This window comes from Lathyrus oleraceus, chromosome 7, assembly GCF_024323335.1.
Source record: "Lathyrus oleraceus cultivar Zhongwan6 chromosome 7, CAAS_Psat_ZW6_1.0, whole genome shotgun sequence".
In the NCBI taxonomy this organism is placed as follows: domain Eukaryota; kingdom Viridiplantae; phylum Streptophyta; class Magnoliopsida; order Fabales; family Fabaceae; genus Lathyrus; species Lathyrus oleraceus.
In genome coordinates this window covers 462,615,785-462,640,736 of record NC_066585.1, presented here as the reverse complement: position 1 = coordinate 462,640,736, position 24,952 = coordinate 462,615,785, and the positions used below count along the sequence as shown (strand labels likewise).

The window sequence follows — 24,952 nt, the reverse complement described above, 5'->3', positions numbered from 1 at the left end:
GTTGAAACAAGTCACAGTCTTCGACCGGCACTCTGCAGCCAAGTGACCACCTTTTCCACACTTAAAACACTTCTTCTCATTACTGGTACACTCATGGATACGATGCCCAGCCTGACCACATCTGAAACACTTAGCAGGGGCACTGGAGTCTCCCCCACTAGGCCTCTTCATCCCACTTTGCCTCTGAAAACCTTTGCCAACTACATACGGTTTCCCCCGATCATTCTGATTCTTGCCTTTCCTATCAACCCTTTGCTGATAGCTCTCTGCTCTAGCCTTGGTATCCTGTTCAAAGATCCTGCAACAGTCAACCAAATCAGAAAACACTCTAATCCGCTGATACCCAATAGCCTGCTTAATCTCGGGACGCAACCCGTTCTCAAACTTCACACACTTTGAAAATTCCCCAGTAGCCTCGTTATAGGGAGTGTAATACTTCGACAGCTCTGTGAACTTAGCAGCATACTCAGTAACAGACCGATTGCCCTGCTTCAATTCCAAGAACTCTATCTCTTTCTTTCCTCTGACATCCTCTGGAAAGTACTTCCTCAGGAATCTCTCTCTAAACACAGCCCAAGTGATCTTAGCATTCCCAGCAGTTTCCAACTCAGTGCGGGTAGCAACCCACCAATCATCTGCTTCTTCTGACAGCATATGCGTACCGAACCTGACCTTCTGGTTATCGGCACACTCAGTCACTCGGAAGATCCTCTCGATCTCCTTCAACCACTTCTGAGCACCATCTGGATCGTATGCTCCCTTGAACATTGGAGGATTGTTCTTCTGGAACTCACTCAGTTGACGAGCAGCTCCCATTCCCACAACATTCGGATTCCCTCCAAGTACTCCAGCTAGCATACCCAGAGCCTCAGCAATCGCAACATCGTCTCTACCTCTTCCAGCCATCTCTATTCTGAAAACCCAACAAGCTAAAACAATAAGTACTGATAGGGTTACATAACACCTATCCCGTACAGGGGAAACAGAATAATTACGACTCGACTCGACCGACTATGCTCTGATACCACTAATGTAACACCCTTCAAAAATACCCCAAATATTTAATTAAAATAACAAAATATCAATCAGAGTAATTATGCCCTTAAGGGTGTCACACAATCATTTCACACCAATCATCAAAATATCCTGTCATGCTCATTTGTTTAATCAAAATAAAACATTTTGCATAATTCGCAGCGGATAGAAATTAACAACATTCAAACCATGTAATACATTACATGTAAAGTTGTTCAACAACCAAAAGAAAACATAGTAAAACATCCCATCCCGATGTTACATCTACCAGAGCATGACCCACTAAGGACTACACTAGACTCCAAGGACTAGCTTCTACTCAATCACTGCTCGTTACCTGAAAAATAGTTGTAAGGGTGAGTTCCTCAATCGATATAATAAGCATTATAAAACATCATGTAATGCTAAGTAATTTCACACATTCATCACCCTAATCAGATCATACATTCAGCAACAGCAACATCAACTAAAATCATACTCAACTCAACCACAAAACACACGTATAATATTGGAATACATCCATTCATATTATACGCCATACAATACAAATGCAATGAGACTCCATGCATGCGGTACCGACTATTTGTGAACATATAGTTCACCTCACCGTCCAAATCCAGGCACGGCTACCAAGTCCAACTAGTCCCACTCATTTGAGACCTAGTGACTCACTCACTAATTCCTCACCACGGGAATTAGCTACCACCCCTCAAGGGCTATGCTATGCACGCTAATTCACCTAGCATGCAAACATCGACAATAGTCCATAATGACTAACTCACTAATTCCTCACAATGGGAATTAACTACCACCATAAGGCCACAATATGCATGCTAATCACCTAGCAATGCTACATCATCAACAACAATTCAAGAATAGACATATGCTCACACTCTAAGCCATAAAACAGTCTATTCACAAATGCACACATAACTGATACATTCACAGCATCATGCATACCATCACACATCATCAGTATTTTATCACATAAGCATATCATATCATGCCAAATAACAACCACAGTATTAGCACACTCTACTAATACCTATACTACTCAAAACAACGGGGAATGATCCCTAATATATCATACATCAGCTAAATTACATTACTCAGCTGAACAGCTAAAAACTGCACAACAATAACTCAGGAAAACCACAAGTCTGCCCATACGCGTATTGCCTAGTCCCATACGCGTATGGCCCATTCCTCAGCCAAAACCCATACGCGTAACACCATCCCATACGCGTATGCTACGCGTACCACATCCCCGTACGCGTACCAACAGAGACCAAAACACGTTCAAAACATCATTTTCCTCATCCATACGCGTATTAACTAGTGCCATACGCGTACCAGACCATCTCATACGCGTATTGCCTAGTGCCATACGCGTATGACCAGAAACCAGATTTCCAGATCTGCTATGGTCTTCTCTGCTACGAGATCTATCCAATTCAACCTTCCACAGTCCAATTTTTCACAATAATCGTTCATAACATCTAACACGAATCATAACCTATTCGATCTCACAATTTCTAACACTATTGCATCTAATTCCTACGAATTTCCTTCAATTTTAATCTAGATTCGTTCATCCCAAACGTTCACAATTTTCAGCATAATTATTCCAATCAGAGGTAAATCAATGGTCTATCACTACCCACTACATATTATCCCATAATACCCGTTAATCGATGATAAACCCCCCTTACCTGAGTCAATCCGGCAAATCTCGGAGCTCCAAGCTTTTCCTTCCTTCAACCCTTGTTCTCTTGCTCTTTTTCCACTTTCTGTCTCTTTTTCCTTTTCACGTGAAAATAACTCTTTTTACCAAATGGAACCTTTTTACTGATTTCTACTTTTATTCCAATAATAATAATAAAAATAATCCAATAATAATAAGCCCAATAATATTCCAATAATTATTATTCCAATAATAATAATAATTCCAATTATTTAATTAAATTAATAAATATATTATTAACTCAATTTAAATAATTATCTTATTTTATCGGGGTGTTACAGTTATGACATCCAATTCTGCACAGATAGGAATTATGCAGAACTTAACAGTAAGTGCAGTAAATAACACAAGTAATTGTTTACCCAGTTCAGTCCAACATGACCTACATCTGGGGGCTACCAAGCCAGGGAGGAAATCCACTATTAGTAGTATCAATTCAAAGCTAAACTCTCCCGTTTACAACTTATCACTTAATCACTACCCAATGCAATTTCAATCTTAACCTAAGATCAGAGTTCCTACTCACTCCCCCTCAATCACCTCAGTGATTACTATCTTTAAACAATATTAAAGACAAGTTGAAGTCACACTTCAAACAACTCTTGATTGTGCTTCACAGCTTTAATCAAGATACACAGCACTCACACTTAAAAGCTTTGAGTGACACAACACTTACAACTCAATGAACACCCTATGCCAAAGCTACCATCTACTTGATAATGGCTTGGCTTACAAGATACGTCTAATACAAGACTCACAAAAATACAGCAGTGAAGTATGATGGACACACAAAATCTTCACGCCTCAAAATCCCTGAAACTGAATGAAGGAACGCCTTCCTTTTATATTGCAGTACCCTGGGCTTTTGCACCTGTATTCTCCTGAATTTAAGGTCACGCGAGTTCCCATAAATTTAACATTTAGGTTACTAACAAATAGGCTATTTGTTAGGTTCATTGAATGTAGCTTGGTTGTTGATTTCCTAGATTTTCTCTCAGTTGTTGAATCCCTGAAGAATAGCCTGAGAAAAAGCTGAAACAGAAAACTGAACAACCTACAATATAGCATATGCTGTCAGGCATGAATGTCACGACATTCAGCTTGACATCAAGGTCCATATGCTGAGTCTGTTTTTCCAGAAAACAGACTGTACAATTTTGCTGACCTGTACATGATCAAAAAGACCATACTACAGTAACAGCTTACATTAATAAATGTCAAAGTGTCCAACTTAACATTTACACATTTGGCCTTAAGTTAGTTTTGTTATTCTCTTGAAGAACAAACTAAGTTACATGCTGAAGTATAGCAGAACACCACTCTGTCTAATGTTCAGTAGCTGCTGTCAATGATGAATGTCATAACATCCAGTTTGACATTCAGTCAGTAGGCCTTATGCCAGGTCTGGTCTTTCCTTGATAACCAGACTGGAAATACTAAGTTCTAACAGAACACCTGCTGTTCTATTCCTTAGTATCTGTTGACAGGTGTGAATGTCACAGCTTCCAGTTTGACATTCAATAAATCATGTGTTAGCTAGTCCTGCAGTGACTACAATGTAGTCACACATGCATGTCATGACATCAGTCAAGACATTAGTACCCATCTAGTGTTTTACCATATAATGCAGCCAATTAAACACCTACAGTACTAAGCCATAAATCAATAGGGCTAAGATCTCCTCAAAAGCATTATAACGCATAGCCTTCAGGAATACTTGAGATTTCTCCATCAATACCTTAGCAAGAATACCCTTAACTCCACTCCTTGTTTCTAGGACAATGTCTGATTTCTTTAAATGTAAGGCTGCAGCAATGACTTCAGGTTTAGGCTCTTTTTCCAAGCCTGTGAAGGGTTTCTGATCAAGAATAGGTATACCCAGAAGCTTGGAGAACTCTTCCATTGTAGGAACCAGCTGATAGTCGGGAAATGTGAAGCAATGATGTTTAGGGTCAAAGAACTGAAACATGACACTCATCATGTCTTCATTGAACCCTGAAGTGACTAGATCCAGTAGGTGACCATGCCTCTTGATGAACTGGGAGTTTTCAGAAACTTGAGAGACCAATTCCTTAAGCTTAGGAGGTATTCCTACAAAGTTGATCTGGATAGTATACCTACGAGCAGAAGCCATGACCTGCAACAAAGAACAAAGATAAATCCTTTGGTCCTTGAAATGGTTAGTGAAAATGCTATGCTTATGATGCATGATGATGCTATGATGTTATGCTCAATCACAAACATGTGGCACACACAAACAAGTCACACAATAGCCCTAGGTTTGAAGGCTTGCATGAGGTTTAAAGGTAAGTACCCTCCCCTGAAGTTTAGTTGATTCATCCTGTCCTATAAAAGTAACCAGGTTCTAAGGGATCTCAAAATCATTGATCCTTCACAAGGGTGGTTGTTCAGTAGGCAACTTACTTGCCAACCAAAACCCTCCAAGTTTAGGATCTCAATGAGTGTAGTATCGAGTATCAACCAACTTCAGTCTTCACCAAAGCCGATTATCTCACTACTTTCTAAAGGCCAAGATGGGATGACTAGGGTTCTAAAAGTCAGTTAGTGTATTGACAACATATGGCAGCCTCATATTATCCTATACTTGCTTAAGGAACATAAGCACCAACCAAGAAGTCACACTAACTATGGCCACCAGATCAACCATATCGATATACGCCGTACAGTTTCCTTGGTCTATTGCCATTTACCTAAGGTACACTAGATCCGGGTTAGGGTCTTTCACACATAAGAGCACCCAACAGATAAGTATAAAGCAAACAAGGCAAACAATTTTAAAGTGATCTAATTCCTAAGGGTACCCTTCTTTTATTAAATCCCCAGCAGAGTCGCCAGTTCTGTAACACGGTGGGAGAACTGACTTTAGTTAAATGTTGCGGATAGCAAGAGTCGCCACCGACTTTTATTTTATCCAAAAGGAAAGGACATAAAAGAACAGGAAAGACCTTAAAAAGATTTTGAGTTCGGGGGGTAGGTTATACAAAGGGAAGGTATTAGCACCCTTTATATCCATGGTTATCCATGGGCTCTTAGTTACTTAGCTCACTTTGTTTGTTTGCAAGAGTGTAGTGTGTGATTAGAAAAGTTTCTTTAAGTACTTTGTAATGACCCTCGTATGGGTGTATACAAAGCCTAGTTTAGAAATTGTGAGGTGTAAAAGTAATTTTGAAAAGTGTGAGAAAGTAACTATGAGATACCTACCCTAGATTAAGTCTTTCGTGTTCTCGTATATTCTTTTAATGGTAAGACTGTCCCTATTATTAAGGAATAGGTAGTCATTACCTTGGATGTGTTTAAGGGACGGGCGTAGGGTCATCGTATGGTCAATGAAGGCAACATAAGGGGTGTCTTTAGCAACTCGTAGGGACTATCATCATATTTACCGAAGGGACAAGATCATTATATCGTAGGCAACCTCGTAGGGACTTGATCTTTTAAGTTTATAGGGACTTGACGATTTTTCTGTTTGAAGGGACTTTGCTTAAGACACCCCTATTTTCGAGGGACTTGGCCATTTAAAGAAGGCAACCAAGAGGAATACCCTAGGAAGTACAGATGGCGATCAAAGATCGACTTACGTGTGTGAGTGTTATTTTTCAGATATTTGTCTTGAATTTAATTTTCTAAGTTCAATTATTTACAGTTAGTTTTTTGCACTCCCTAAATTACTAACCACGCAATAAATATTTACAAAAATAAAAGCAAGAAAAATAAATTCTTAAACTATTACATGGCTATGGGACAGATACATAATAATCAGGCGAGAAAGAATAAATTTACAACCTATACATTTGTTCCTAATATTATAAATAAAACAAAATTAAAATAAGGAAAATAATGAAGCAAAAATACATAAAAGCAAATAATAATAAAATAATAAATAAACAATGGTAATAAAGCAATAATAAAATAACAATAATAATAAAGTGATAATAAAAAGGTTAGAATTTTAAAAGAAATTATTTTAGGTTAAACAAGTTAGATTTTTTTAGAAGTTATTAGAAAAATATGAGTTTAAAATAAATTAGTAATAATAAAAGAATTTAAAATACATTAATGTACAAATTATAAAATAAAAGAGTTATATGAAAAATATTAAGTTAGTTATTTACAAAATAAATAAAGATTATAGAAAATATCAAATTATTAGATTAATAGGTTTATTATTATTATTCAATTAGAAAAATGGTCAATTAGATTTTATTTACAAAATATATAAGGATTTATTATTATAAGTAAGTAATAAAAAAAAGTTATTAAAATAGTTAGTATTTATTATTTATTTACAAAAAAAATAAAGGTTATAGAAAAATATTAAATAATTAATTTAGTAGGTTTTCACGCCCTACATTACTAAACCACGCAGTTAATATAGGATCAATGGCAGAAATTTAAATGGCAGAAAAATAAATGGCAGAAAAGTAAAATGGCAGAAAATCAATGGCAGAAAATAAAACCCTAATTATTACAACGCTTTGGTGCAGTTACATAATAAAGATGGCGAAAAGTAAAACTGAAAATATTACAAGTTAAAACTTAAAATATTACAAGGGCGAAGCAGTTACAGTGTATGAATAACATAAATATGAGCGAAAATAGGAAATAATAATAAGGTTTGTTAAGGTTTAAGAAAAGGTTTATGGTTTAGAGGAAACAACACGGTTAAAGTTTTAGGTTTGAAATTTAGAGTTTGTGGCGAAATTGTCAGGGTTTAGGAAAAATCAGGATAGTTAGTTATGAAAAAAAATGTGCAGATCTAAATATATGTATATATATAAAAAAAATGAATTAAAAAAAACAACGGCGTTGCTAGCGCAAAATTGCGATCATCGCAACTGGATCGGATAACACAAATGTCACGCCTCATACACGTATATGTGAAAACGGCGTATTGACACGATCCGATCCGAAAACATAATCAAATTATAACATAAAATAGAAATATATATATATATATTTAACACACTAGTTACATATTATAAATTATATATTATATGATCCATATGTATTTTTATTAACAACAAAATTATTATTATATTATATTATATACTATGAGACATGTAAAACTTATATAAAAACAAACACATCAAATACATAATACAATGAACCAAATTATTATACATGTTATATTTATGTGCATAAAAAAGCAAAACGGCGATATCCTGATATATTTAACCAAACCGCATGTATCTGGAATACATAACACAGTCACACATATGAACATGTATTTGAAACACAGTAACAAATATATCAACAAAATAGATAAAGTATATATCATATATAAACTATTACCAAACTGTGTGTACGATAGTATAGATCAGTCACTCTCAGTTTCTCTTTTTTTTATTCTGTCCTTTTGCCTCCTTCTATCAATCATGCTAGTAAATATATATAGGAACAAATTAGGTTAATGATAATGGGCCTAAGTTTATTTTGAAACCCAATATTAAATTAAAATCTGAATAAAGTTAAATAATTAAAATAGTTAAAATTAAAATAAAAACTAATTAACCTATTTATTTATTCTAGACCCAATATAAAAATAAATAGACTAAAAAAAAAAGTCGGGCACCAAAATACTCGAAAAAATAAAATGAACACGTCAAAATAATCAGCGCGAAATAAATGACTCGGAAAAATACAGCGTTTGGTCGGATTTTGAAATAAAAATTATGACCGTTTAAACTGCTCAGACTGATCAACATATGACCAAAAATAGTCGTAAAAATATTTTTAGCATGTCAAATTAAACCACGTGAACCGCAGATTAATGTTACCGACATTTGCAAACTTAAACTTGACATTTTTTCGTTGACTAATTTTAGGCACAGTTAAAAAGTTAATTTGACCAGTCTGTTTGTAAATTCCGAGAAATTATTCCGGCTAATATTAAGACAGAAAAAAATGTTATGCTATGAAGATGATGCAAATGAATGTGAAACAAAAAATTGGTTAGAGTTAAAAATAGAGGGCAAAATTTGGGGTGCAACAGGAAGTATGCAAGTTTTCTAGATATCTTCAAATGGTTGCAGATTAATATTCCATTTTCTGAAGCCCTTAAGCATATGCCTACATATGCTAAATTCATGAAGGAGATTTTGACAAAGAAAAGGAGATACACTAATAAGTAAACCATTCAGTTGGATGCTAGTTGTAGTGTTATTATTCAGAGAACCCCTCCTCGGAAAGAAAAAGATCATGGAAGTTACATTACATGTCACTATAAAGAATGTCAATTTTGGTAAAACACTCATTGATTTGGGTTTGAGCATAAACCTTATACTATTTTCCATTATTAAGCGGATTAGTGATCATGATATGAAGCATACAAAGATGACATTACAACTAGTTGATAAATCTATCACACATCCATTGGGAATAGCTTATGATGTTTTGGTTAAGGTTAACAAATTTTTGTTTTTGATAGACTTTGTTGTGATAGATATAGAAGAGTATTTATGGCACTCCTCTAATCTTAGGTAGACCTTACATGAAGACAACAAGAATGATGATTAATATCGATGATGGGTTAAAGAAAGCCAGAGTCCAGGATGAAGAGGTAAGATTCAACTTGTTCAAAGCAGTGAAGCGTTCAAAAGACAAGGGAGTTTATTTTAAAATGGATGCTACTGATGAAGCTATCATGGATATCAAAAAGAAAGTGCACATACCAACTCCTCTAGAATGAGCTCTAACAGATACCCTCAATGTACTTAGTGCAGAGGAAGAAAAAGAGATTGAATAGTGCTTGAAAGAACTTGACACATAGAAAGAAGTTGTCCCTCTGGAAGATAAAATACAGAAATTGAAAAGTAAGCCAAAGACAGATGATGCCAAACCTGAATGGAAGGTGTTACTGTCACATTTGAAATATGCTTTTCGAGAAGAAAGAGGCAACAAACCAATTAGTATCAGCATTTCAATATCCATTCGAGAGGAACAAAGATTACTTCACATTTTGAAAGAGAACAAAGAAGCAATAAGATGGGTGTTATCTGATTTAAAAGGTATCGACCAATCATATTGTATGCATAAAATCGTGATGGGGGAGAATTTCAAACTTGTAGCTCAACCTCATCGTCGCTTGAATCCCACCATGAAAGAGGTTGTTAGAAAAGAAGTGGTGAAATTGCTTGAAACCGAAATGATCTACCCAATTTCATATAATGCTTGGGTGAGTCTCATCTAGGTAGTTCCAAAGAAAGGAGGTATGACAATGATAAAAAATGACAAGAATAAACTGATCCCGACAAGAACCGTCATTGGATGAAGAATGTGTATAACTTACATGAGACTTAACCAAGCCACTAGAAAAGACCAATTTCCGTTGCCATTTATGGATCAAATGTTGGAGAGATTGTCAAATCAAGAATTCTATTATTTCCTAGATGGTTATACAGGATATAATTAAATCACTGTCAATCTGAAGGATCACGAGAAGATAACATTTACATGTCCTTTTGGCGTCTTTGCTTATAGACGTGTGCCTTTCAGATTATGTAATGCTCCTATAACATTTCAACGATGTATGCAAGGTATTTTTTTATCTGGTTGAAAAATGCATTAAAGTCTTCATGGATGTCTTCTTGGTAATTTGAGCTTCATTTGATATATGTATGAGAAACTTGGATACCGTACTAAAGTAGTGTGTAGAGACAAATCTAGTTCTGAATTGGGAGAAATGAAACTTTATGGTGGTTGAAGGCATAATACTCGGCGACAATCTCTTTCAGAGGAATTGAAGTCGACAAAGCAAAGGTTCAAGTGATTGAGAAACTTCCACCACTAATGAATGTCAAAGGAATCAAAAGCTTTCTTGGTCATGCCGGATTCTACAGCCGATTCATCAAAGATTTCTCCAAAATCGCCAAGCCATTAAGCAACCTTCTTAACAAAGATAAGCCATTTAATTTTGACAATGCATGTTTTCTTGCTATTGAAGGCATAAAGAAAAAATTGGCAACTTCACCCGTAATCACAACACCTGGTTGAACACTTGATTTCAAACTAATGTTACACATTAAGCGAGCAAAGTTTTGAATGCAACTCAAATTAAGCGAGCAAAGTTTTGAATGCGGCTCAAATTAATTATGCTACCATAGAAAGATAATTGCTTGCAATAGTGTATGCATTAGAAAAATTTAGATCTTACCTTATTGGTTCAGTAATTATTGTATACACTAGCCATGAAGTTATAAAGTACTTGATCACCAAGTCTGATTCCAAGCCTAGACTTATCAAATGTATGCTCTTGCTACATGAGTTTGATATATAAATTGGAGACAAAAAGAAAATAGAAAACTTAGTAGCAGATCATTTATCCAGGTTGGTGAACAATGAGATAACCAAACAAGTGCGTGAAGTTCTGGAGGAATTTCCTTATGAGAAATTACTCATGGTACAAGAAAGATTGTGGTTTGTTGACATAGCTGATGATAAAGCAACTGGTTTGATACCTGATGATTTTAACTAACAACAGAAAAAAAGTTCTTCCAAAATGTAAATCAATATGTTTGGGATGAGCCATATTTGTTCAAAATAGGAGCACATAACCTCTTGAGAAGATGTGTTCCCCAAAAGAAGGGCAGAAACATAATATGGCATTGTCATAACTCACCATATGGTGATCATTACAATGGAGAGAGAACCGCGACTGAAATTCTACGGTCTGAGTTTTATAGCCTTCTCTGTTCAAAGACACTCATGAACACACTTAAAGTTGTGACACCTATCAAAAGACTGCAAAAATATCTAAACTAAGCGAGATGCCTTTGCAAAACATTCTTGAAATTGAAATTTTTTATTGATTTGGTGTCGATTTTGTTGGCCCATTTCCCTTGTCATTCTCAAAAGAATGTATATTGGTGGCAATTGATTGTGTTTCAAAGTGAATGAAAGCAATTGCATCACCAAACGTTTGACGGAAAATCAATGCTTAAGTTCCTCAAAAAGAACATTTTCATTCTTAGAGCATATTAAAAAATTTTAAATAAGAAATTTTGCATTGAAAATATATTTTTTCAACTTTTAGAAATTTAATGCACAACTTTTAAAACAAATATTATGTAGAATATAAGCAAATTAAGAATATATGAAAGTTGAGTCCAATAAACTTAGAAGTTACACTCATAGTTATGAATAAGACAGATATTGGAAACCTCCCATTTATAGCATAAGCTCTAGGTTGTGATTTCATAGAATAAGAAATTGTGATAGCATCATAGATGGCTTAACAAAGATAAGCCATTTTATTTTGATAATGCATGTTTTCTTTCTATTGAAGGCATAAAAAAATTGACAACTGCATCCATAATCACAACGCTTGATTGGACACATGATTTTGAATTAATGTGTGATGCTAGTGATGAAGGAGAATAGTGATCCAAAATGCAGCGAAAATTAAAATTTTCTCCTTTAGTGATCCTTACGAATGAGCATGATCAGTGATAGAATCGTTACCTCTTGTGGCGATTGAAACCTTTGATGCAGATCTAAGGAGTGATCACGAACGTTGAATGGTGACAACGCCTCTACTCAGTCCACACGAACGGATTCCTTCAATCTCAGTGCTAATTGCTACGAATGAAGGCTTTGAGTGTGAGAGAAAGAGAGAAATGAAATTTCAATTGAACAAATGTTTCTGCACAAGGGTTCTATTTATAGAACCACTTGTGTGGGCTGCAAGCTAAAAAGCCCACTTAAGTGTATGTGGCCCATATCTTATGATATGCGAAAATAACTTAAGCGCGTGGTACCTTACCATATTTCGTATTCTACTTAAGTACACCGTACCTTACGATGTTCTACAATTCACTTAAGTTCACCGTACCTTACGGTGTTCCTTATTTACTCTATCTCTCATCAATTCGTCCTTTTGTGTGTGACCCTGTAGGTTTTCGCGACATTAACAATTATATTAAATCACGTATTTAACATAATAAACAATGAGCGGTATCTAGCAACACATCACTGCTACCCAAGAGACGAAAATGTCATGTGATCTGACAAATCCTTTTGTGATGATACTTATGTGTATAATTACCATTTTGCCCTTATGTATATATTGAACACAAGGCATAGATCGTGTCATCCTTGTCCAGTTCAATATTGGGTCCTTAGACATTTATCCTGTTACGCAGGATGGGCAAATTCCATCTAGGTCACTCATGTCCCTCAGCAGGCTTCGTGGAGTACCCATCAACTGTCTTTATGGTCATCCAGTTACGGACAATGTTTGATCAACAATAAGGCATTCGACTCTACATCTAGGATCCATAGTGGTTTCAGGTCGAAGGGTGGTATACACCAATATCACCATGAGAATAACTTATGACAGTTTGCATAACATTCTATATAGTGTTCTCATAGCGGGTCAATCCAGTATAAATAGTGTATGCATTAGAAAATTTAGATCTTACCTTATTTGTTCAATAATCATTGTATACACTAGCCATAAAGTTATAAAGTACTTGATCACCAAGTTTGATTCCAAGCCTAGACTTATCAGATGTATGCTCTTGCTACATGAGTTTGATCTATAAATTAGAGACAAAAAGAAAACATAAAACTTATTAGCAGATCATTTATTCATGGTACAAGAAAGACAGTGGTTTGCTGACATAAACTGATTATAAAGCAATTGCTTTGATACCTGATGATTTCAACTGACAACAGAAAAAAAAAGTTTCTCTGAAATGCAAATCAATATATTTGGGATGATCCATATTTGTTCAAAATAGGAGCAGATAACCTCTTGAGAACATATGTTCCCAAAGAGAAGGCCAGAAGCATATGGTGGTCATTACAATGGAGAGAGAACCACGACTGAAATTCTATCGTCTGAGTTTTATTGACCTTCTCTGTTCAAAGACACTCATGAAGACACTTAAAGTTGTGACATCTATCAAAAGACTATAGAAAGCGAGATGCCTTTGCAAAACATTCTTGAAATTGAATTTTTTTATTGATTGGGTATCGATTTTGTTGGTCCATTTCCCTTGTCATTCTCAAATGAATGTATATTGGTGGCAATTGATTGTGTTTCAAAGTGAATGAAAGCAATGAATGTATATTGGTGGCAATTGATTGTGTTTCAAAGTGAATGAAAGCAATTGCATCTCCAAACGTTTGACGGCAAATCAATGCTTAAGTTCCTCAAAAAGAACATTTTCATTCTTAGAGCATATTAAAAAATTTAAAACAAGAAATTTTGCATTGAAAATATAATTTTTCAACTTTTAGAAATTTAATGCACAACTTTTAAAACAAATATTATGTAGAATATAAGCAAATTAAGAACATATGAAAGTTGAGTCCAATAAACTTAGAAGTTACACTCATAGCTATGAATAAGACAAATATTGGAAACCTCCCATTTATAGCATAAGCTCTAGGTTGTGATTTCATAGAATAAGAAATTGCTATATCATCATAGATGGACTTTGAAAGGATGCCAAATTTTTGAAAGGACCTATGCAAGACTTCTCAAGGCTCAAAGCTTCTTTTTGGAAAAATTGGAAAATGAGAAATTAGTATTCATTATAATTAGTATTATTAGTCATTTTACAACTGTCTATGAAGATTTGAACCACACCCACCAGTCCCTTGAAATGGTGGGTTATGTTTGTGGTGCAGTTCTTAGATCTGCGTCGGGGAGAAACCATTGATAGACATTCCTCCATCAACACATATAATCTGGCCAGTGATGTATGACGATGCTGGTAAGCAAAGAAAGGCAACAACAGAAGACACTTCGGCCGGATCTCCTAGGCGTTCGAGCGGAGTTCGAGAGTACACCTCTTCCAAATAGTCTTTGTTGCTCAGAACCTAAAACAAGAGGGAAAAATGCCTAATGACATATTTTTTCATGCACCAAACAAATTTTTAAAAGAAGTGGCGAAACTACTATGTCATATCACTGATAAGTATCACGGAACATGTTGCTAATTCTTCTAATGATCACATGATATAGAAGAAGAAGAAGAAAATTACTTGCTCTACCATCGAAGTTCTGATGTACCAAGGTGCAACTGCATTACTCCTTATGTTGTCTTTTGCCCACTCACAAGCTAGACTTTTTGTAAGTTGATTAATTGCCCCTACAAATCATAAAAGCAAACAATCTTAACAATTTGATTAACTCATCAGCATCACCTTACTGAATATTGTAGTATATGTTTATTACCTTTTGTTGCTCCTTGAACAGACATTGACTTCAGTGAGACAAAACCAGAAACTGAAGAGATAAAAACAACACTACCCACTCCCGACGCTTTTAGAAGTGGATATGCAAGTTGGCAGATATGAAAGGTGGATCCTAAATTGGTATCAATGAGACTTGAAAACTCCGCAGCTGTGAAGTCTGTCATTGGTTTCCGAATGTTTGTCCCTACATTGTTTATCTACATAACAAATTAATAAGATTTACATGCACTTGCACACTCACTATCCAAAATGAATAGCAATGCAGCTTCAACGCTCTAAACAACCCCCATTTTCCATCATTCCACATGGCAAAACTATATTGACTATACATGGATGCTTTTGGTTATTACTGTTAATGTGATTTGGCGTAACTCAACAAAATCGGCTTGTAGGATGGGGATTGCTCTGAGAAATTAATATGGGTGGCCCGATAGCGGAAATCTGATAGCAGGTGGTCTACCGGATCTTAAAACCTAGCTCTTGATACCAAGTTAAGAAATGTGGTTGAGCCTAATTCAGCCCTTCAAAACCGGCTTGTAGGGTGAAGATTGCCCATAAAAATTAACGGCAGGTGGCCCAACAGCGGAAACCTGATAACAGGTGGTCTGCCGGATCTTAAAACCTGACTCTTGATACCAAATTAAAAAATGTGATTGGTCATAATTCAGTCCTACAAACCGGCTTGTAGGATGAGGATTGCCCCCCTTGTTAGCACATGTTTCAAACCATATATTGTCCAATGTCGATGTGAGAAAACCATTACAATACATTCAGAAGACTATAGTGACACTCTCTCGTACATTTAGAGACCAAAATTACAATGTACTCTAAAAATGCATGTCTTGACCATTGATAGCCGGAAACAAAAAACTAAACAAAAATCACATCAGAATTCTGATTATGAGCATAAGAGAGTGAAAAAAAAAGAGCTTACTAGGATGTTGAGTTTCCCATGGAAGACAGAGGAAACATCCTCCATGAGCATCTCCCTCTGTTGTGGAACAGACACATCACAAATTGAGCCAGTAACATCAAAACCCAAATGATTCCAATCCTTGAGACACTTATTGAGATCATTTTCATTTCTGGCACAGGTATGAACTTTGGCACCAAAACCCGTCAATTCCTCGACAATGGCATGCCTTTTCATACATTACACAATACAAAATCACGAGTTAATAGAAAAGAGAAAAGGGTCAAAGATAGAAGAAAGGACGCGGATTAAAGTTGAAAACTTTGTACCCAATTCCGCGAGTTCCACCGGTGACAAGAGCTGTCATGCCGTTTAGAGACCACCTATGGTGTGGTTGGGCGTGCGAATTTAACATGGGTTGGTTCCTAATCTTTGTCATGCGTTTGGATTGTGATGGTTTTGGAAGGTTGAAAGAGGTGTTTGTAGGTGAAAAGGAAACATTGATGTTTGAGTGTAGTGGAAGAGTAGCAGTTGGATTTGGGGCTGCTGCACAGATACATGGCTGATGCATTTTGTTCAATGTGATTTTGCATTAGTATCAAGTGGAACTTGATTTCAATCAAGATTTGATTGAGGTTTTTAAAGATTTTTTTAAGGGAAATAGTTAATGTTGTGAAAATATAATAATGTTTTAAATAAGGTCTTAAAGCTATGTAAAAAATAATTACGGAAATGCATTTACTTGAAAATTAAGCAATATGTATTTTCGGACGTTGTTTGTTCAAAAACGCATTAGAATCCTTCCTTCTTTCTCACCTTTAAAAAGAATATTCTTACGATTTTCAAATTCTCTAACCTTACATTCTCTTAAAATCATTCGATCAACTTTAAAATTTCTTCCATCAACATCAAATCCATGAAAGAGTTCACATTCTCTCAAAATCATTCAACCAACTTCAAAGCTTGTAAATTTTTTCTTTTTTCTAAACTTTTTTGAGATTCTGTATAAAATTATAAAAATTGATGATTAAGTAATGAAATAAGTAGTTTATACATGTTATGTAAATAAAAAACGTGTTTGATAGATAGTTTTATTGATCAATGCACTATTTTTTCTATTTTGGGGGACTGCATTTTTGTCATTGACGTTGATGTGAGTTGAAGAAAATTCCGGAGATATATCTCCAAAATTTTCTAACATTTTGATTCCCTAAAACCGGAGATGCATCTCCAGAGTTTTTCAATGCTTTTTATTTTTAATTTATGCTTGAACTCACTCACTGTGTTTCATATGTATAAGTGTAACGATATTGTGGTTTACTTACAAGCATTATGGCTTATAGGAAATACCGACTGAGACATGGCAGGATTGCACAACATGCATCGGTCAGAGGGAAAATAGTAAACCATTGAAGGCTCTTGCTACCGCTCAGAGGGAATCAGGCGACTGAGCCATACCGGGTGTATCTTGACCACTTGGTAACATATGACATACACTTCCATTCTGACGTCGTTCACCGTGAGACGCGACCCTTAGAGGATATTTCCTTCTACTTTAGATGGTTGGATTTTGGTTCACGTCTGATGTATCCTCATCTTCTTGAAGGCGTCATGCGGCAGTTCGGCTATATGCAATATATTCCCAAAGACCCTTCTATGTCTGCTTCTTCCACTATGACACGTAGAGATATGTGTGCTATGTTTGATGATTATCTTAATCATTTGATACCTGAGGAGGCACGAAGTATCATGGTGTTATCTCAGATTTTTGACATCAGCATTAAATTACAGGAATATGATAAATATCATGTGATGATGGTTTTTGTTAAACAAGTCGAAATGATTAGTGATGGCCATGAAGATTCCGACGAATTCGATTTGTCGACAAGGAGTTCTAATTGTGGTCGAAATTGTAGTCAGATAAAGACCAAGGAGTTTTGGGGACTTAGTGAAATTCAGAATTTCCAAGACATATTCTATGTAGTCGAATGAAGTGTAAATGGATAAGATCAAATAGTTATTGAAGGACACGTGGAAGTTTATCGAAGACACAAGTTGTATGGAAGCGAGGACGTGGAATACTCTGCTTAGTCGACCGTTATAAAAGGTTAATTTAGGATTAGTATTTAAGTAGCATTTACTTTGAGTTTTAAGATTCTGCAATTGTACATAAATTCTATACAACTCGAAGTATATGTGTGACTGAGAAAAGAGTTAAGAATGTACGTATGTGTTCCATTTTTTACAGTCTTTATGTTCAAATCCTTTTATGCAATTGAATTACTTTTAGTCACTTTATTTTAAGTTCTTTGCATTTCGATTTTAGTTTAAATTCCAGTTATTATTCTCAAACTTTACATTTCGACATTGATGTCAAAATTGTTTAAAAGCTCATGATTCTACACAATATATTTTGTGAACTTTTAGAGTTTAATCTCATATGTAAATTGAAACTTGTTTTTGTTTACTAAATTTCACGGTAAACAAATTGGCACACCTGGTGGGACCCCTTTTGTGTGAATTTATCCTTTTCGTTTTTGGATTTTTTTTTAAGTTCTTTATTTAAGAAATTTCTCATATTGTAAGTGTGCATGAGATTGAGGAGTGGTAGGATAACGAAAAAAGAAACAAGAAACCCAGTGAGAAAATGCATTAGGAAAATGGTTACTCCCAGAAACAACAATAATGGAGAACAACCAGCCAATAGAAATGGGGCAGGCACAATCACTGCAAGTTCGACTGAACCAACCGCCTCTATTGCTAACACGATGATCATACCGTCAACAACGATTATGTAATCAAGAACACCATTAACAACAGCTATACCGTAAAAAATACAAGACATGGGGGGTTTGAATTGGGTTTTACAAGAAAAAGTTTTTTCCAAAACAAGAACACCACTAACAAGTTAATAATAAAAGAGATAAAAACACAAGTATTTTTATCCTGGTTCGCTTGAAACTCAAAGTTAATCCAGTCCACCCGCCAAGGTGATTTTGCCTTATACACGAGAACTTAATCCATTATAATCAACAAATTACAAAAACACAAAGAATAACCTTCTTTGTCTTCTCAAGGATCCAACTAAACCTTAGTCTCCTTAAGGACTCATAAAGAACAACCTTTTTTGTCTTCTCAAGGATAACCTCCTTAAGGAGTCAAACAGATAGTTTGAATAATATTTTATGTGTTACAAGATGCTTCTACACAAGTAGATTTTACACAAATGAATAACAAACACTTAAAGAAAAACTGTATATAAAAGAATGATAGCTTTTCACAAAGAAAATAACTTGCAAAAACATTTATGTAACCGGTGTTTTTCTTCAAGTATCAAAGTCATACTTATATAACATAAGCATAGGACTATTGTAGGGGAAAATGGGGAAAGCTTATTTGAGAGGATGTCCACTGTTTATGAGAAAGGAATGATACAGTGTACTATCCTTTCGCCTATAAAATCGGTGACAGGTGTAATGTATAGTATTGTCCTTGCCCACGAAATCAGGTAGTGGAAAGGTTGTTCATTTTGTACCATGTACTATTTTATCACATTCCCATTTTAATCTTATCTTCAAATTAATTGGCTTCTGATGAAAGTTGATGAAACATGAAATGAACAAACAAAGAGTTGGATTCAGAAACTTCAGAATCTTTGGTCATAACCTTGATAATGTCAGTAGTCTGGCTTGAGATCTTCAGTATCTTCAAAATCTTCAGAGTCTTCAGAATCCTCAGTCAGAACCTTGACAACTTCAATCGTCTGGATTAAGATCTTCAGAATCTTCAACTACATAACACAACTTCAGAAGTTTGGTGATCATAGTCACGTCCAGAAGCATGAACTGAGAGAACATTGCAGCAGCAACATGGTGTCTCCTCAGAAGTTTCTGATGAGTGAAACAGCTCAAAAGTGGAAAGAACATTGCAGCATCAATATTGACGTCTTTCAGAACTTCTAATAGCTGGAGCATAAGTGGATTTAGAACACATAGTTCAGAAACTGATGACGTTGCACATCATATATTTAGAATCAGAACTGGTTGTTAAAGCTACACAGTAAAAAACCATTAGGGTACCAAAATTATTCTCATACAAATATAATATTGTTATCATCAAAACTCAAGGTATAGATGCATAACCAAATCTTGTTCTAACAATCTCCCCTTTTTTGATGATGACAAAACATGTAGTTTGATTAACAGTTTTGTATAAGGTAATCACAGAAGAATACATCTTACAGAAGCACACAACTCCCCCTGAGATATATAATCCTATAAAGATAAAATCAGAATGAAAGAACACTTTCCATATTAACCTTTTTAAAATACCAGAGTGAATATTCTGTTAGAATCTGGTTTATCTTTAGAAGTTAATTGATGTTGTTTAGAGCACTGGTTGATAACCATCATCATTCTAATAGGCTTCACTTCAGAAGCTTTGTTGAGTTCTTTTAGAAGAAACTTTAGAGCTGGTTATCTTCTTTAAAAGAGCAGGTTTTCTTATTAGAACCTTGATTTTTCAAGTCTGATTACTATAGAAGAAAATCTCTCTTATCTAGATTCCAAATCCATGATTTTCAGAAAGAACATATTCTAAACCATTATGATTCTTGAGAAATAACCCTGCAAAACACGTAAAAATCTTTTTTTGAAGTAGTTGTTAGCAGAAAACATTAAGAAATGTTTGAGTTTTTAATTAAGGAAATTAGATATCAAAATAAACACTAATTCTTCCCCTTTAGAATGCTATGTTTTCTTCCCCTTTGTCATCAATCAAAAATACATAAGACAAAAAATAAATAAAGAGAAACAAACATTTTTCATTGAAATTTTTCTAAAAGGCAGTGCAAGGTATAACTAATAAGAAGCAAAAGAAGTTTTTAAGAAACTAAAAAGAAAACTAAGGGTTCTGAGGATGATGAGGAGGCGGAGGAATCCTTGAAAGAATCAACTGAAACATGAGATCTTGCTTGTCCGGATGCTCATTGACCCTTGCATTGTCAACCTTGGCTTCCTCGATTGTCTTCAGAAGTGCAACAAGGATAAGCTGAGAGGCAGAAGCTTCTGAGACGACAATCTGAGTAGCAACTTTTGAAGGAGAAGAGCGATTCAAAATGCAGCGGAATTTAAAATTTCTCCTTTAGTGATCCTTACGAATGGGCATGATAAGTGATAGAATCATTACCTCTTGTGGCGATTGTAATCTTTGATGCAGATCTACGGAGCGATGACGAACGTTGAACGATGACAACGCCTCTACTCAGTCCACACGAACGGATTCCTTCAATCTCAGTGCTAGCTGCTACGAATGAAGGCTTTGAGTGAGAGAGAGAGAGAGAGAGAAAAACGAAATTGCAACTGCACAAATGCTTCTACACAAGAGTTCTATTTATAGAACCACTTGTGTGGGCTGCAAGCTAAAAATCCCACTCAAGTGTATGCGGCCCATATCTTATAATATGCCAATATCACTTAAGCGCGTGGTACCTTACCATATTTCGTATTCTACTTAAGTACACCGTACCTTACGATGTTCTACAATTCACTTAAGTGCACCGTACATTACGGTATTCCTTAGTTACTCTATCTCTCATCAATCCGTCCTTTTGTGTGTGACCCTGTAGGTTTTCGCGGCATTGACAATTATATTAAATCACGTATTTAACATAATAAACATTGTGCGGTATCTAGCAATACATCACTGCTACCCAAGACACGAAAATGTCATGTGATCTGACAAATCCTTTTGTGATAATACTTATGTGTACAATTACCCTTTTTCCCTTATGTCTATATTAAACACAAGGCATAGACCGTGTCATCCTTGTCCAGTTCAATATTGGGCCTATAGACATTTATCCTGTTACGCAGGATGGACAAATTCCATCTAGGTCACTCATGTCCCTTAGCATGCTTCGTGGAGTACCCATCAACTATCTTTATGGTCATCTAGTTACGAATAATGTTTGACCAGCAATAAGGCACTTGACTCTACATCAAGGGTCCATAATGGTTTCAGGTCGAAGGGTGGTATTCACCATTATCACCATGAGAATAACTTATGACACTTTGCATAACATTCTATATAGTATTCTCATAGCAGGTCAATCCAATATAAATATTACTCTTAATATTCATACCTATGTTTAAGACTTGATAACTCCTTATCCATGATCCATGAGATGTGATCATCAGTCTATATACATAATAGTCTTAATGCTTTAATGTTATCCCACTTCACAATAAAGCTCGACTATGGATACTTTAAGAATAGTGTCCTTATGTTTAATGTGATCTCATGATTAAGTCACACTTGATACATTAAACGGACTATTGTTGATTGTGTTTTTAGTGTCGGGTTTTTGTTATCGTCTCCACAGGGATTGTGAGATATCGCTGCCGTTCGATAGTTGTTTCAATTCTTAACTCGTAGTAACAAGGGGGTTTTTGGTTTTAGTCACGGTATCTTGAATAAAAGTGTAAGAAATTGCGGTAAAAGATTTGGTTTTAATATTTGAGAAATATTGCCAAAGTTAGGGTTCGACGATCACTTTGCATGTATATGTTCGATCAACAAAACTTATAAACTCCTTTAGATGATAAACTATTTCACAAAGTCCTCCCAATGTGTTTATCTCTAACACACATTGTGAGTTTTCCCATTTTGATCCATTGTTTATCTCTAACACAATCTATCAAAATGACAACTTTTTGGTTCAACCTTATGGTGAACAAAATCATTCATTACTATCTCTAGCTAACAAACAAGATTGGATGAAAACCTAGGTAAAGAGTTGGTAAACATCTCTCGATCATAAACCAACACAAAGAGTTTTCAATAAAACAAAGTTTTCACCATATATTCATCATTAAAGAGTTTACAAATGAAGATCATCTCATATACACACAAAGCTTATGACCATCTACATATAACCTTGACAAAATGAAGAACTTAGCTACTCATTTTCATGGTAGCTTGGTCAACAAGTTTCGGAAGAAGGTTGATCAACATCCGAGTCGAATAATCGAGATTGGATGGGAATCCACCTTCTTTTTGTGAAAGATTGTTAAGAGATGAAGAGAAATGATTTCTAGGTCACGAAGTATCTCTAGAGCAATGCTGGAAAAATATCTAAAAAGTACAAAAGTATGGAGGTGTCAAAGTATGGCTCCAAAAAGTAGCCATTGCTACTTATAGTGCTGCTACTGAGCTGTCATGCTCGCTAGGCGAGCAGAATGGCTCGCCTAGCGAGCCCCAAAATAGGCACCTGAGGCACCTGCGCCCAGAGAAATATCCTTTGCCAGAAAGGCATGTTCGCTAGGCGAACAAAACCTTCGCTAGGCGAAGCCCACGCTTCACCCTTCGCTCCAGCGAGATTAGGAGGTTTTGCTACTGGATATGCTCGCTGGGAGCTCGCTAATGGCTCGCCTAGCGAGTGAGTGCTGGCTGCGCTTTTGACCAAGTCTGGACGTGTTTGCTACACCCTTCGCTGGCTGCTCGCCTAGCGAGTTTGTTGATGTTTGCTACTGTAAAATACTGGAGCTCTTTGCTGGGTTCTCGCTGGGTGCTCACCTAGCGAGCTCTTCGCCACAGCCCTCACCTAGCGAGCAAGCTGATGAATGCATCCTTTTTTTGGTCCCTTTGCCAACTTTCTTGTGGCTTCATTTTCTATTATTTCATGCCTAATTCCTGCACAATAACACACAAATCAAAGGTACCAAGATCGTTTATCTTTGTATTGCAATTCATCTAAAACAAAGGTGGTTTCGAACACTTTAGCAAGGAAATGGAGTGAAAGATGCCCATATTTGATAGCTCAAATAAGCACTTTTGGGTATCTAACAACTCTCCCCAACTAGATTCTTGCTTGTCCTCAAGCAAAGTATGCCTCTTGAAGGACAAGAGGATTTGCATTAAGAAAAAGGTTTCTCCGAAATCGGATAAAACGGCTCAAACACAAGCGAATCAGCAGATACAAATTTCCAACGGTTAGAATAAAATAATACACAAGAACTAAAACTTAGTAGCAATGCGAAATATGTATCTATCCATAACAATATTATCTTGAATGAATCACCCTATCTCTCCTCTTCGAATAAGGATAGAAGAAATTACGCGTTTGCAACCGCGGGAATAATCTCACTCTCCAACAAACAATGAAGAAATCAATTCAATTCATACAATGTCTAACAATTATAAATGGTAATGTGGAGGCACGAAGATCACTAAGGACTTTTCGGTTGAAGCTTGGTTAGGTTAACAAACAAGGGTCATTTCTAAGGCCATTGAAAACGAAATTGCCGATGCAAAAGAGACATTCACTGTACATTATTCACACATCTCAACTTCGTTCCATTTGTTTCTCATTTGAAACCTTCACAACTCTTATTTCACAACTCAATTTTTGTTTTTCACTATTTTTCTTCCAAGCAAGCATTCATTTTCATTTTCTCTATATTTTTTTTTCACATCATATTTACAAAACAAATGTTTCTCTTTTCTATATTTTATATATATTTTTTTCTTATGCTTGCTTGATTTTTCAAGAGTTGTGGCACTTACCGATTCTCATTTTCGTTCTCCCCAACTTATTTCTTACTCACCCTAAGTGAATGCTCTTGACTTTTTACGGCAAAAGAACAATTATCAAAAAATTTCGGGTTTCAAGAAAAAAGATTTTTGAAATCTCGCTTTATTTCAAGCTGAGATTCAACTGTTTAAGCTCAAAGGGGTTGACGAATACTCTCTCTGCTCACAGGTAAGTTGTATTTGGAACTGGTTGTGCTCGATAGAAAACAAGTGCCTTGATCATTTCTAATTGCTTCCACATATTCACAATAATAAAAGACAAAGCATGAATCAAATGAATCAACAAAGCTTATTAGAATCCAGCATTTAAGTGTACAATGGAGGTTTCCTCACAATTTGTGGTTTTAAGTCCTAGATGAAACATTCATTCAATTATGTTGCAAAAAGACAATATTCAATTACAAAAAAGAGTAAAGTTCTTAATGCATTCTAAAATTCTAGCC

The 24,952-nt window shown here is 35.6% G+C and overlaps 1 protein-coding gene across 1 annotated transcript; it reads right to left on the bottom strand.

Moving 5' to 3' along the window:
* Positions 1-14,066: 14,066 nt before the first annotated feature.
* LOC127106217 (tropinone reductase homolog At2g29260, chloroplastic) lies at positions 14,067-16,578 on the bottom strand. The gene is made up of 5 exons (XM_051043514.1): positions 16,247-16,578; positions 15,939-16,146; positions 14,985-15,201; positions 14,792-14,898; positions 14,067-14,626 (listed from the first exon to the last, which is right to left on the bottom strand). The coding sequence occupies exons 1-5, from the start codon at positions 16,486-16,488 to the stop codon at positions 14,438-14,440; spliced, it is 963 nt and encodes a 320-aa protein (XP_050899471.1). The 5' UTR covers positions 16,489-16,578; the 3' UTR covers positions 14,067-14,437.
* Positions 16,579-24,952: the final 8,374 nt, after the last annotated feature.